This window comes from Hermetia illucens, chromosome 5 (assembly GCF_905115235.1).
Source record: "Hermetia illucens chromosome 5, iHerIll2.2.curated.20191125, whole genome shotgun sequence".
Taxonomy (NCBI): Eukaryota; Metazoa; Arthropoda; class Insecta; order Diptera; family Stratiomyidae; genus Hermetia; species Hermetia illucens.
Genome location: NC_051853.1, coordinates 35,743,940 through 35,760,015, shown reverse-complemented (window position 1 = coordinate 35,760,015; position 16,076 = coordinate 35,743,940). Strand labels below are relative to the sequence as shown.

General features: G+C 43.2%; 1 protein-coding gene across 7 annotated transcripts in view; it reads left to right on the top strand.

Annotated features, from left to right (window-relative positions):
* The window catches only part of LOC119656894, a 269,184-nt gene that overhangs the window by 198,773 nt on the left and 54,335 nt on the right, over positions 1–16,076 (top strand). For all 7 annotated transcript variants that reach the window (XM_038063568.1, XM_038063571.1, XM_038063569.1 and 4 more), the window contains 5 exons: positions 4,689–4,842; positions 4,962–5,085; positions 5,191–5,422; positions 11,440–12,540; positions 12,875–13,077. In XM_038063568.1, coding sequence (XP_037919496.1) covers positions 4,689–4,842; positions 4,962–5,085; positions 5,191–5,422; positions 11,440–12,540; positions 12,875–13,077 — 1,814 coding nt within the window. The remainder of the gene's footprint in view (positions 1–4,688; positions 4,843–4,961; positions 5,086–5,190; positions 5,423–11,439; positions 12,541–12,874; positions 13,078–16,076) is intronic.

Here is a 16,076-nt window from a genome sequence, read left to right as displayed (position 1 = left end):
TTCGCTCTCACCTGATTGTCAGAGAGGATTGTAGTTGGTGTGTAATTCGAGGCGGAGCACTATGCCAACGAGATAGTGATCCGAGTCTATATCGCCCCCCCCCCCCCTATATATTCTGACATTCATCAAGGTGCGGTGAGGTGAGGTGGCGGCGCTCAATCAACATGTGGTCAATTTGGTTGAAAGTGGTCCCGTCTGGAGAGGCACACCATTTCGAGCGATACTGCTAACTGAATAATCCGCAGTCCGTTATCATCTGTGTTTTGATGTAAGCTATGGGAGCCTTAATGCCGACCACATTGCCTCCTACAGTGTTCTGTAGTGTACCGTTACGGTCTTGAATGAAGTGTTCTTACACACTTCAAGGCCCTGATCCAATATGGATTGTTATGCCAAAGATTATTATTATTATGGGTGCCGACGTATTGCCTGAACACGGGCTCCGTCTCTCCTGACTGTTGGAATCTCCAAGTATGGTTTTGATATCATACTTCGGACAGGCTTCGAGAATCCGCTCAACTGCCTCGTAGAAGGTATCCTTCTACGACTCTGCAGTCTCCTCTGTTACGGCGTGAACGTTAATGAAGCTTATGTTTTTTAATTTGCCTCGCAAACGCAGAATGCATATCCTTTCGCTTATATTTTCAAATCCGAGAACAGCAGGTTTTATTTTTTGGCTGACTAAGAAACCTACTCCGAGCACATGGTTTACTGGTTGGCCGCTATAATATATGGTGTAGCGGCTCTTCCCCAGAAAACCGGTCTCTGTCCATCGCATCTCTTGCAACGCTGTTACATCAGCCCTATATTGGGACAGGGTATCGGCTAGCTGCTTGGCAGCTCCGTACCTGTACAGAGAGTGCACGTTCCATGTGAAAATGCGCAAATCGTTATTCCTTTGTCGTTGCCGAGTTCGTCGTTGTAAACTCCATCCTGTCCGAGGCTCCTTCTGTGGCTTCAAAACGTTGGTTTTTCGTGTAGGGTTGTCAGCCCTACCAACCCCCAACCTGGAGGACCAGTTGGTATAATTTGTCGCGTTTTTAGGCGGTGAAAATTCGTCTTCATCCTTCTCCGTCTGCAGCTTTTCGTTAAAAAAGAGCACCCAGCGGTCACCACGTGAAGGTGGAGATAGGATTTGGTAGTGGAGCTGTTGTTGTTGGTTCAGCAGGTTTATCCCAGGTTTTATGCTCCATCGTGGGTACTTGAAAAGTTCCTAGAGCTTTGCTCCAATCACTCGAAGCAATTTCTCGAGCTGTTGCTGCTTGCTCCCCTAATCACATTGTTATACATTTCAATGCCTTTTTACAACATGGGTATTGATTGTTTGCAAATATTGTCGCTGAGAATAGATTACCTAAATTTTTATTCTACCAGATCGACTACGTTATTGAGATAAACTTACTGATCGGTCATCAGACTTCATACATGTCTATGATGAATTTATAATAATAATAATAATCGTTGGCGCAACAATCCATATTGGATCAGGGCCTTGAAGTGTGTTAGAGCACTTCATTCAAGACGGTAACGGTACACTACAGTTATACAAGTCCTTTACCATTACTTTTCTAGAACTCTAATTTGCTTCTTATAGCTCTTCCAACCTCCAGGGAAGTTATGCTGCTTTTCTGATACTTGTTTGACATTTGCTCTCCTGGGATTTCTATACCTGAGTAAGACCACGATTTAACAAGTCGGGAAACCGGAAGCTGGACGCTTCAGGTACGAAAGGTTTTGTGTATTTCTTAGTACGTAGCACGTAATATTTGCATATGTCCACTTTCGGGTGATATTGACATTCATAGTCTTCAATTTTCAAAGAAGCAACAACTTCAACGTATTATAAATTTGTTAGTTATAGTGCGATCACACCATCAAACTTGGTACGATCATGCTCTACGTTATGGCCTACATCACTGCAGAATTTCGTGCCGCTAGGATGAATTTAAGGGGGGTTTCCAGGCAATTACAACAAATTATAGTAATATATTATTATTAACTTTATTTGAACAGATATCGGTATGAAAGGTATTTCGGAGCCAAGGCACCATATAGTGGCAGCCTCCTGATTTTTTTCAGATTTTTCGGTTTGGTAGTTTCTGAGAATGGCCCCCTTAAAGAAATTATCAATTTCAACCCCCCTCCCCACGTTTCCAAGAAATGTCAAAACTAAGACCGGCTTCGAAAAGTACTAATCGAGACCTTTAATTTGATACCCCACATGACTATATTTGATGAAAAAAAATTTACACCCCCCTTTTGCATGTATGGGGACCCCCCCTTAAATTCAACGTAAAAGGATGTAACTCACTGTATGTGTGAGCGTTCATAGTTCCCACCTTTCTACCAAATTTGGTGTCAATCGCTATAACCGTCTCCGAGAAAAATGCGTGTGACGGACAGACAGACAGACAGACAGACGGACAGACAGACAGACAGTGTTTACACAAAACCTTAAAAACAGGCCAGTTGATGTTTGTTTCCGCGCATCAGTTATTTCGTCTAGCACCCGCTTGTCCAGCTTCTTTAGCATGCCGATTTCCAGGAGATGCTGCAAGATCGTTTTCTCAGAAACACCGAATATCGATGGGAACTCATGTACACCTTGCCCGGGGCCGGCTTCAATGGTGGCCGCTAGCACATTGTAATTCATCTGGCTCTCAGATCACTTCACGCCCTCTGTAATCCTACCTAGGCATCGTAACGATGGTCGCCCAAATGACAAGCAGATAAATGATTCAAAAACAACCCCTTTTCGGTGCGTCAAATCTTTCAAGGGGGAAAGATCGCCACAATTCATCTACGGTGTTAGAAACGAGGGATCTTCTTCTTTCTCCAACATGCCCTCTCTACCCCTCCCTCTGAAGGTGGGGCTGTCAAATCAAAATCTACCATGGTGATATAAAAATACTTCGACCTGGAACGCCATACCCTTTCAAAGGAGGGGGATGGTGCAACCGGGATTCGAGAAAGAGGACCTTCCACTTTTCCCTTCATACCCTTCTTTCCCCTAAAAAGGTACGGGGCTCAGAATTAAAACCTATCGTTATGACATTAAAATAGCCCTCTTTGGGGTGGTATAACCCCACAATTTTTAACAAGGTTAGAGAGAAGACCATTCCATTTTTCCTACATACGCCCCTCATCCCCTTTCCTTGAAAGGCCATAACTTTTGAGCGCCACAAGTTTCTATTCGAGTTAAAGAGAGGGTTTCCCCCACTCTTTCCATAAAGTCGTCACCTCCTTTAATATATACTTTACCATAAATAGCTTTGAGTTTATCACGCCATATCATTCTAAAATCCGAACCATTATTTGGTTGAAATAGCTCAAAAATTGTAACAAATACCGACTAGAGCCATGACATTAATTATGATGAAGTTGCTAAGTATTTGACTTATCATCGCAAATATGAATGAAAATTGTCACTCACCAGAGTGGAATAGATACAATATATCATAGACGAAAATGATTTAATTATATATTTTACTTTTTAGCTTCATTTATGAATTATGTATATCCAAACACAAACTAGCCAATTTCAGCAAACGCTAATAGAGTAGATTGTACAGTAGGCAACCACTGCAATTAACATAATGAAGAATTTTCATATTTCCGCTTGCTGATTTCATGCCATGAAACGCGAAATTGATCTGGACATAAAATACACTTTTAGTCTCCTGCAGCAAAATTTAAAGATAATACACAAAAGTTTCGGAAAAAGTGTGAAAATCTAAAGTCAAAAGTTAAGGAACCAATGGTCCCAGTCATTGAATAGAAAGAAAGGTAGAACCTTTTCGGAAACAGTAATCTTCCAGTAGATCTTTAAGTGGCATTTTATGTGACTGAAATCCTCATTAGTGTCGTTTTTCCGTTCACCACGCTATTAATGATTAATTTGTATCCTGCGCACATTGTATTTAAGTTTATTTAGTTTGTTCAGTTCAACCCCCGAATGGTGGCCCGAATAACTTTCACAAAGCCAAAAAGCCAACGGAAATGATGATGGAAATTGACTTTCATAAATGATCTGAATCGAAAATCTTAGAACGTCTAATTACAGATCGCCCCCCTCGGGGATAAGTACATACGCGAGCACAAAAAACAGGGAACCACCCACCAAATCGATTCAATGTAATTTCCTTGAAAGTTTAACCGTTTTACGCTCTTGAAAAGAATCGGGAATGGACAGGGACGAAATCACTAGAATGAGGGAAGCGAAACTCTCCATGTCCTCGTTAACTGCTTAGCGATCGAAAATTGCCTAATTGAATTTCCTTGTGTTTGAGGCTAATTGAATTTTGTCTACGTTTGTAGCAATATCGTGACTGCTAGCCTGCTGCCGGCCTCGGTCTACGGGAAAGTTGTTTCGGTTTTCGCTGCAGATTGTTTGATATTTCGCCGGTGTAAGTATCTGCCGTGGTAATTCAATCAGGAATCGCCGTGGAAATTGAACTAAACGCTTAGGGGTTGTTGTCTCTGTAAACGGGACTGCGTAAACAAAGGGCGTCTTGAAGGCTCTAGTTATTTACGTTATGCTTTGTTTGTGCTCCTCGTTGAGTATTGTACTTTAAGGATGGCTTTAAAATGTTATTCGGGCACCTTCTCTAAATAGAATTATGTCTAGGTTCCTACGAAATCACTAAATCTGCTAACCTTGTCATTTTCAAACAACACCAAACTACTAGCTGTGTCTGAATGCTCCGATGAAAGACTGAAACCGTACAATGGATCCTGTTACTTATTCGTATCATATCCTGAAGTTGACTGGTGGACAGCCCAGCAAGTGTGCCGAGGTATTGGAGCGCAACTCACGTCTGTTTCGTCCCCTGACGAGCACCGGTATGTACTCGGAGCTTAACCTGAAATCCATCATGATCTTTCACATGAAATCTAATTGAACTCACGTCGATGAAAATCTATTTCTATTTATATTCCTGACCGGTGGCGACATTAAAAAGATTTATTACGTCGAGCATCCGAAATCAGGCTGACTATTCACCGCAACTGGTATATTGGCTGGGCGGAGAATTGGCGAACAACCGACAATTTGAGTGGACAGACGACACCCGGATGAGGTTCCAGGTAAATGACTACATTTATTTTACATTTAGACACAGGACAACACAGGACATTACGTATACTAAACGGATGACAGAGCTTCAGGTACTCAATCAAAACTCCATTTAGGGTTGGTTGCCGGGACAAGGACAATTTGACGAAATGCCATCTGAGGCGATGTGCCTAGGACTACAATGGAAGATGTCTCCAACCCCAATGTTGCCGTCAGGATTATACTGGGAGGCGCAAAGATGTCGACGAGTTGGCGGATATATTTGCAAAAAGCCTAAACAATCTTACGATAATTCTATTGTGAGAAATGAAACCGTGACTGGAACGGAAGGACGTCTAACTTCCCCAGGTAAGTGGCTAATGGAAGAACTAAGAAATTATTTATTGTCAAAGGGGATACCTAGGATGGTACTATAGGACGCACGATTTACTATATATTACTTGCTACATATTTACCGAAGACAGAATCTTTACTTTGGAATCTAACGTGTTGGTTAAAAATACCTATATACTCTCGCTTAATTACCAGGTCCTTTTCCTCTTGTTGAATTTTCGTTTTCCTCGTCTTATCTTCATTTGATCAATTCTAATTATAGATAGCTGAGGCAATTCGCCTTGGTGTAATTACTGTGAAATGAAGTAATCCTATTTGCGAAAAGTGGTATTCCAAGTTCGCTACGGATATTTGTGTCCTTGTTCAGGAACACATTTTAAGGATTTCTCCAGCAAATATCGATATTTTGGTTTTGTTTCATTAATAAAGCCAGGAGTGTTTTACGGAGGATGCTATTTTGAATATTTTATTTTTATTTGATTTGGGTTATCCCAGAAAATGTCCCGTTAGTCTCGAACGAGGAAAATACGGGGAAAAATTCTATTTGAATAAGATTTTTTTATGCTTTTGATAGGGTTGGATTGACTTTCTTGAAGCAACCGCATCGTTCTTCTACCCTACCCAACTTCTACGTATAGATGTATAGCCCACCCTGCTCCGACTGTAGAGCATCACCTCTACTTTGAGAGCGAAAAACAATGATGGTATTCGACTCACAAAATATAGAGCAAATTGCAGCAACCCCCGTATGTGGGTCCGCACTGGTGAAGCGACTACAGAGTGAAGCCTACCTGCCGGAAACTTCTCCTTTCCTCCTCCTAGAGTGATCGAATCTATGCAAACCAGATTTTTCATGGATGAGGGCATGGGAACTGCGGTACCTCCAAGTGTGGCTTTTCTCAGAGAAATCAAACACGAGGGATAGAGTGTCTGGCAGTACAGTGCGGGGGAAACCCCGTCACACGCGGTCTGCGGCATACGCTTCTAACTGTTTTCCACAACACATTAGACTACATTTATGTCGAAAAACATAAAGATTGGTCAACAACAACATGCTAAAGCCTCCTCCTACCTGTTGGCAGCGAGACTGACAAAGCCGCAGGACTTCCCCTACATCTTTCTGGTGCAAGAGCCGTGGGTTCAATTTAACAGAATCTGTGGCTTAGGATCAGTAAAAGGGGCTAGGATCTTATACGATGAAAGATCCGTAAGACTGAGAGCTTGCGTCCTGATGTCAAGACGGTTAGAGGCAACCATGCTGAAACAGTTCTGTTCCCAGGACTTAGCTACGTTCATCATACAATATCAGATAAATAGCGAGTAGAAAAATACCATAGTTGCCTCCACTTATTTACCCTATGATTTTTTGTATTCTCTACCGACGCAAGAGCTTGGGAATCTGGTGGCGTATGCAGAATCAAGTGGTCTCGAACTCTTAATAGGTTTCGATGCGAATGCTCAACATATTTGTGAAGGCAGTAGCCAATGCAATCCAAGAGGAGAGAAGCTATTTGACTTTATCACTTCAGCTGCTCTTATGACTGCAAACGTAGGGTGCACCCCTATGTTCGTGGGACCGAAAAGAAGTGAAGTAATTGACATAACAATCTGTACCTCAAAAGTGTTAGAGTTGATTACACACTGGCGGGTGCTAGACGAGGTCTCAATGTCAGATCACCGATACCTAGAATTCAATCTAACTATTGCGGGCGAACAGTCTGCATTACAAAGACGGAACCCTAGGAAAACGGATTGGACGAATTTCAATGAACTTCTAGACAATAAAGCACAGTTCCCTAGACGACTAAGGACACCTCTAGCGCTGGAAGATGAATTGGAAATTCTGAACTGCACACTTTTAGAGTACTATGAAGAGACTTTTCCTATTTCCCGAGGTCAAAGCGGTAGAACGGTTCCTTGGTGGAACTGGGAACTGCCGAAACTCAGGAAATCAACTAGGCGATTTCTGAAACGTGCTTGCAAAATTTCAGGAATAGGAACAGCGTGAATATAAGAGACTCGTTAAGTGTTCGAAACGAGCTCCAAACTGGATTCAATACAAACCCTCCTGAGAGTACACTACCCGGGAGAACGGGAGAGAGAAGTGGCGGGGAACCTCCTGCAACCACTTCAACACACAAGTGCTGCAAGTGGAACTGGAACACTGCGAAAGTGATTTTTACCCATGAAAAGATGCCATACTGTCCTTTGAACATTTCAAAGCACCTGGCATGGATGGCATCTATCCGGCAATGCTAAAGGAGGGTATGGAGCACTTAGAGCAACCTCTAAGAAATATTTTTCGAGAATGTCTTGCTCTGGGCTACGTGTCTTCCTCTTGGCAAGAGGTTTAAGATTCGTGGAAACGCACTTAGGTCGCACCCACGTAATGAAAACCAACATGCTTACCAGCGTGGAAAGTCCTGTGAGTCTGCCATTCATCCTTTGGTTACAAAGGTAGAGAATACAACTTTGAATGATGAGTACGCGATGGGGGTGTTAGTGGACATCCTGTAAATTTAATTTGGAAATTTCTCAATTTTATTTGGAAAAACCTTAATTTAATTTGCAAAATAAAAATTTTTTTTTGATTTAGAAAGACCTGGATTGATGAAATATTTGTTAAGTGGAGGAGAAAATGCTATTGTCCGTATCTTGAGTCATCTTTCTACCGCCCATACCGCTTCATGACCTAAATCAGTCGTTGACGCAGCTCAACAATGGAAGATGAGTACTGCCCGCCTCTAAGGGCAAGGAGTGGCAATCTGCTAATGGATGTGTTCAGTCAAAAGTTTTATTAATTATTTCCTTATTTGTTTTTGTGCCCTGTGAGTAGAGGCTTAAGAACACACTTAAGCCTTCCTTGCTTGTCGTAAAAGGCGACTAAAAGGGATGGAAATTTGAGGGCTAGCAACCTACAAATGTTGAAACTTCATTGTTACCGAAACGCCAACAACGCCACGGATGGAGACTGACCTCACGGCTACGAGCTTTAGCTGTCGAAAGACGGCTAGATTGGTTTTTGGAGTGTTCGCACGATCCTTGACAACGGTAGTGAATGTCCTCGGAATGCTCGCTTTTTTCAAGTTGAGCGGAAAATTCAGCGATATAAGCTGATGATGATCTGAATGCCAAGATAGGCATTCTCCTGGGGGGGTTTAACGTGAGTACCTGCCGTGAAGGCATAATCCAACGGTCCTCTTCGGACAGGGATTGATCTTGGGACCACAATCAGAGCCCCGCCATGCAAGCACAGCGGTCCTGGTTTATACTGAGTGCAGGCTCAGCATTCATACCAGTGGATACGAGGCCTATCTAACACCTCTACAGCAACTAAAAAGTACGGCACCCGAGTTGTACAGCGCAACTGCACGCTTCAGCTCCGAGGAGCTCTGCCCGCGATGTAGGCATAACCACAACCACCATCAAACTCTCACCAGGGGGCCAGCCGCAAATAACCGGGCCGAGAACACATCCTCCAGGAATTCTCCTGGAGCATATGCTCTCAGAGGGCCATCCCAGTTCCCATGGTACCAGATAACCTCCGGTGTGGCTTCGTGGCAGAGCCACTTCAGATGAGTCCCTTGCAAGACTCGGGTCTGATCGCCCTTCTCGAGTACGTGGGGACGGAACCCGCGGCATGTGATGGGAAAACACGATAAAGGCGGGAGGTTCGTGGATTTTCGCAACTTCAACCTCCTTGTGGTGGCATACTGTTCGAGCACAGAGGCTGCCATAAAATCAGTTGGCTTTCGATTGATCGACACCGTACCAGCAATCAGATCGACTACCTCGTGACTAGCAGTAGATTTAAATGTTGTCTCCTGGATGTGCGAAGTGCTACACAGGTCATCGACCACGCCCGGAAAGGGCGTAATAAGATCTGGCTGACTGCGGAATCGTGCAAGTGGATAGATGAACGGAAGAGGTTGAAGGCTCTACTTACCACAGCGTGCGATGCCACAACCGCGCCGTGACACGCCGGAACTGCAATACCGAACGAAATCCCGAAAGTTTCAGCGTGGTGCACGCCATGACAGGGTTAATTTGCTAATGCAGGAAGCGGAAGATGCCGCAGATAGCAACGATTTTAGAAATAAAATCTTTCGATGGTTCTATGAAGGACGTCAGCGATCGACTTTGCATCTACATCTACCGGAAGAGGTGGAAAGAATACTTCGTAACGGTTCTTAAAGATGTCACATCCGCTGAAGTTCCTCCTATTCTGGACGAAATGGTTAGTCACTGTAAAATGCAGATACGCACCGTTCCTCCAAGCGGAAGGGAAATAATTTCAATTATCAATGCACTCCAAGGGAGTAAAGCCGCTGGACTTGACAGTCTCCCTCTAGAGTTATTTATCGTTGCATCTGCAATTACTGCAGATCTGCTACTTCCAATCGTACGGAAATATCAGGAATTCGACACTGGAAAGTGGAAGGGGGGAAGAAGGTGATGATTGTTAAGATCACAAAGAAAGGGGCCCGCTTTGAGTGTGTCAATTGGATATGCTGATATGCTGATTCTCCTGCATTGACCACATCAACCCCGTACGATCTTTTTGGAACAGTGCGTAGATTTTAAATCTTGGCTTCACTTGTTCTTCACCGATTTTGAGAAAGCTTTCGATAACGTGAACAGGGAGTGTTTCTAGGGTGCTCTACGCAGGAGAGGCATTCCGGAGAAACTAATAGCTATTATCAGAGCGACATATGAATGTCATGTGCTATACCGATGTGAAACCTCGGAGGATTTTAAGACCCAGAGTGGACTCCACCAGGATTGTATTGTGTCACCGACATTATTTCTTCTTATTATCTGCACGGCAGCATTGAGTGCCTTGCCCGGAGGATGTGCAGGAATTCAATTGACGATGACATCTTATCTCATACACCTCAACTATGTTGGTGATATCTGTCTGCATCCTCACCGGGTCATGGAGCTTCCTCACTTGCAATGAGTTTGGAAACAGAGGCAAGTAAAAGTGGACTGAAGATAAACAGCAACAAAACTAAGGTTCTTAGTCTAACGAGTCAATGCACTCTCCCTATCTGCATTAATGAGCAGAACACTTGGTCAGTGCACAGATCTGCCGCTCGCATGCAATGTGATCAGAAGACGGAAGTGGTAGTGGATAGGTCACACATTATGGAGGGGCGGCAATTGCATTGCTGGTTAAGCCATGCAGTGAAATGCACTCTCCCAAGATGGCCGACGAATGGGCAACTCCAAGGGCATTTGGCAGAACATTAGAGGAGGAGTGCGAGCGTCTCGGGAAGTCATGGGGGTGCTGAAGCGCATTCAAATGACCGCGAACGATGGCGTACAGGTGTGGTTAACGCGCCATACCCCACCAATGGGTGAAAAGCAACCATATATATATATATTATTTACCTTTGTGTTTTAGTAAGTTTCTGGGCCTTCTTATTAATATTTATTCGATGTCTAACCAATCTTCGTATCCCAAAATTAATTTCAGACTGAAACTAGTTTTAGGACAAAGTATTCCAAAAACGCTCCGGCATAAATATTCTGAGCACACCACCTATGTCTGCAACGCAACCAACATGACAGTAGTTCTTTGTCCATCTCAAACGTTCATTACTCCAGCAGGATATCTATATGAGTAAACGCACATTATTTTCAAGGTTTTCAAATGAATTCCTTCAACACCCACAGGCAAGCTTCCATTCTCAACTGAAATTTCATCTTTGATAGAGGATTACCGTCAAAGGAAAATATTCTCGTAAATGAACAGAATGACTGCAGACTCTGGTAATGCTTCCTTTTCAGAATGCTTAATGAAATTTTCTGTGTTTCTGGCACGGGAGCTAGCTAAATGCAAAATGCATATGCATTCCCCGTGAAATTGCGTGAAGATTCTACTTTGTTATACCTTTGGCATTCTGACGGTAAAGGAAGGGGAATGCAATGAATAATTATTAGAAGTAATCCAGAATAAATATTCTGTCGACACTCCATTCCTTGAAAATCCCTTGAACTCAAACTTAATCAATTTCAAATCCTTTCAGGATATCCAAATCCATATCCACTCAACATAGACTATTGGGTACGCATCGTGGCACCGGAACGTCATCGAATCATCGTTCAATTCCAGAAAATCGATTTAGAATCCCAGGACGAGTGCTTGTATGATTACGTTAGTGTGCAAAATTACGAAACAATTGCCTTAGAGTCGGCGGCCAACCCACTCGCCATGACCTTCCTGTCGCCTATCGATAGTGAACGCCGTTACGGGGAGCGAGCCTTCTTTACAGGTGAAGAAAACGGCAAAGTGCAGTACGTGCGTCGGAGTCGCAATGCGGATAATCCTTTTGGAAAGCACAACGACGAATTAATGAGTAGAAGCCCATTCGCAACTAAAATTCGACAAAGAAGATCACCTGAAGGACACTTGGCTTGGCAACACGAACGACAACTGGGTAAAGCTCTGAAAAGGATGAGAATAGCATCGGAGGGCGGACGCTTCAGTAGAATACCAATGAATAGGAAAAGGCGTCGGAAAAAACGGGCACTCAACGAGAATCCTTTGAAGGATGCAATCCCCATGGGCAGCGAGGATGAAGTGCAGTCGAACGATGACCGCTTGAAGCGAAGTTTTGTATCGTCAGGGAATATGGATAATGCCCAGTCCTTCCTTCCGTATGTGCGTTGGTGCGGAACCCACGACACCAATATGTCCAAATTTGACTTTATCTCAGCTTCAAATGAGATTATCCTGAATGTACATAGTGATTACTCGATTTCGGGGCTAGGATTCGCAGCGACATGGAAAGCCATCGACATCTCGGGGTGTCCTTTTCAAACATTGACCGCACGTGAAGGCAATCTCGTGAGTCCCAACTACCCCCACTTTCTCCTCAACAACTTGGATTGCACGTACGTAATCCAAGCGCCGGTCGGACGTAGAGTGTGGCTGGAGTTCACTGATTTTCGGATTAGCGAAGGTGCCGCCGTTGACGTGGATGTGGGCTACGGACGATTTCAGCCCTTCAAAAAGGAAGCTCATCTAAACGAAGGAATTTTCGTGAGCGTTGGCGAACAAATTAAAATACAAATCCGCACGGGAATGAAACCACGTGGAAAAGGATTCCGGGCATTTTATAAAACAGGTTGGTATGATGTTTTGAATGTTTAAAGACAAACGGAGAATGTAAGTGGCAATTACGGAATGGATTGAATTAATTGATCGCTGGAAGGAAATTTTTAATGAAAACATTTGGAGGACAACTGAATTCCCAGATATTAAATTGAATTTTCCATTAAGGAGAATACTCGAAGTGTAAATGAAACTTGTGATTTCAGTTCTTGTTAGTCTTCCTCAGAAAAAACGAACCGCTGAGTGTTACAAATTATCTTAATAGATATACTTTCAGTTGAATAACTTCTGCCTTTTGTTGATTTATACTTTCATTCTATTCTTTTCATGCCATATCCCGTCAACAGTCGGGTCCTCAGACGTCGAACGTGTTGTGCACCTCAAGAGCAATGCCACCGGTTCAATCTATCATCTCAACTACCCGCAGGCGATTCCTGGAAATGTGGAGTATACTCAACATTTTGTGGCTCCTTTAGGTGAAGTAATACTCGTTGAGCTCTATGGAGTGGAATTCTCACAGAATGGATGTCCAGATCAGACGGTACTCGAGGTAATTCAATAATAATTAATTATTATTATTGCTGTTGAATGAAGATAATGAGATTGTTGTTTACTTAATTTGAATGAAGGACTCTTGTTCTGAAATTGACTGTCGTAAAGATGGCTACAATCACTTCAATTAACGTGAAGATGCTGGGAGATACTGGAAAAGAGTGAAAGTTAGAGGTGGATAAACTATTTCCTATGTAGTTTTAGTTTTGGAAAAAAAGGGGGTGGATCAGCAAGTTGTCGGTTTTCCAGGCAGACAAACCCAGCATATATAATATGCTTACAACTCTAAGTGCAGCATAGCACATCAACCGTGCTTACGTACTATTGTTGACAGTAGTAATGCTCTTCAACTTCTCTTAGGACCACTGGAGAAGTCTACACTCCTCTTCTAATGATTTCTACTTTAGAACTATGAGGCGAGAAACTTTAGACGTGACCTTCTCATAGACGATATATTCCATTTCCATGTTATGGAAAGCCGACATCTTCATTGCCTCATAGAAAAGAGGGGAGCAGAACAGGCCAACAAGCTTGACTGTCCAGAGGTAATCGATCCCCGAATTGCTATTACCTCTGCGAATTCTCGAGACCAAAATTCGCTATGGGGGAAGCTGCCGAACAATGCGCGAGGAAACTTCTTAACAACCGGAAAATTAGAATTAATTAGCTAATATGCCTAGATTATGGTCACATATTTGCAATCTATCGATGAACTGACAAAAGGGCAGCATACCGTTGGTGTGCCTAGATAGGACACAAAGCGAATATCTGCAATGTGAGATGCTGGGATCATGGCTCGTGTGGGGAGAAGGTCTCACATACTGTCGCCTAGGGGCAGCGTCCAGTCTATATCACGGAATTAGAAAGAGCTTAGATGCAGTTAACATTATCCGCATCCTATAAATCATCATGCCCCGGAGTACAACCGCTCATGGGTTGCTAATGTAGTTCGCTGCGGAGATAAAGTGATGAGTACCGAAACAAAAACTTGGCTTGAGGTGACATCTCGACTTATCAGATATCGCTATAATTTGGGTTCGAGACGGCAACCACCTTAGAATTCTCACCCAATGCCCAGGGAATGGCTTTGTCTGGAATCGGTGTTTGGGGACAACGTTCTTTTAAAACACTTGAATGAGGGATACCCCACCCAAACTCCAGAGGAAAACGGATTCTTCAAATGGAAGCGAGAACAGGGCTTTCCGTATTAAACACCGAGTTGTAATGACTTGGTGCGGTTTGTCGATGATCAGAAGACTATCCTGAGTAGTCGAAGGCGACCAAAAAGAAAGACTTATCTCGAAAACCTTAAAAGGTAGTGAAGATCGGCCCACAAATATTGAAGCTCCACCGAAATGTCCCGTCGATATGCGGTCGGTTGTCTCTCTACTGGCCAGGCTCCGGAATATGGGGGCTTCCTTTGAACACTTCAGTCGCTCACGCATCATTAACAACATTCACCGAAGCGTGAATCCCCACTGGAACCTGAAAAAGAAACAACCATCGGTATACCGCGCAATTTTAACAGAAAATAAACCCCGAGCTACATCTGACAATTCTCAAAAAACAAGTCGAAACACCGGAATCTGCACACTACAGGTTTTGTCTTCATCTTGCATGGGAAAGACCCTATTCACGTTTTCTCATTCGGGTATGGCTCCAATTCAAAATATTCCTTATGTATTTCGAAACGCCAACTCCGCTGTTCATATGAGTTCACTTTGTATGATGATGGCGTCATAAGAGACATACTTAGAGTGTGACAAATTCACGTGAAATATACAATTTTGACCTTCTAGAACTTTGTTAATAATAATTGAATTTTTATCAAACTTTCCAAAAATTATACATATTATTACTTATAACCGTACGACGTAGACTTAAGGGAGTTTTTGAGTTAACTTCTAAAAGATGGTGATATACTATTATTAACTTTATTTAAGCATATATCGAATGGGATGTATTTTGAGGCCTAGATTTCATGTGAACGCATGGATGGATGGATGTGATTTTTTCAGATTTTTCTTTTGGATAGGTTCTAAGAACGAGATCTGTTGCACTTTTCGAACTACACATTTTGAGCCCTCACTGCCCTATGTTTCTCCCTGTATCAAAAATGTAATCAGTTTCCGAATAAATTAGGTGTGACAGACAGACAGACATCGAATCGACTTTAATAACCTTAAAATCCGATGCCGCGATCGAGCTGAAAAATCGACCATCCCAAAATCCGTCCGCGCGCAAATATTGAAACTCCACTGAAGTGTTCCGTAAACACGCGCTTACTTACCTCTTTGGGGACTTACGCAACGACTTAAGTACACCTGAAGTTTTCTTGAATGACACGTGAGGGGTTGGAGTATTAAAATGTCATGGAACGCTTCGCTAGAGCTTCATTATTTGCAGGCGGATCCTCATGATTAATATCAGTTTTTAGGGAAGCTCTTCCTTCTTTCTTGCCTCATGATCATGCTGGTCATCGCCCAATTGCAATATGTCATTGCAGGCTCCGCGCGTACATCTCGTTGCCCAGGCTGCAAGGAAAGCATTCTCGACCTAAGGCTCGATTCGGTTCCTAATTCTGGACGTGGTTGACTTTAACTCTCAGTGTGCACCAGTCTATTGCTCTCTCTGGGCATGGTATGTCGCGAAGATGAACAGCGGGACATTCGTCGAAGTTCTTCGGCAAGTAGACCCGCGCTGAAGGGCACTCCGAGGGCAGTCACAATGCGGCTAACACTGTTGTAAACTCAGTTATGAATTTGAAAACGGCAGCCCACAAGGCTTCCATATCCAGTAGCGGGAATTCCAACGATATAAACGGGATATTCTGGGCATAAGCGAAGTAAGATGATGAGACTCTGGAGAGTACTCCTCTCCCTTTTACAGCAATATTCTTTTGCACTCTGGAAAGTCAAAGGGTATCAGATGCGAATCCGGTGTCAGGTTGCTTGTTACCGCTATGCAACGCGCGCTCTCTTGACCTGGGAGCCGGTT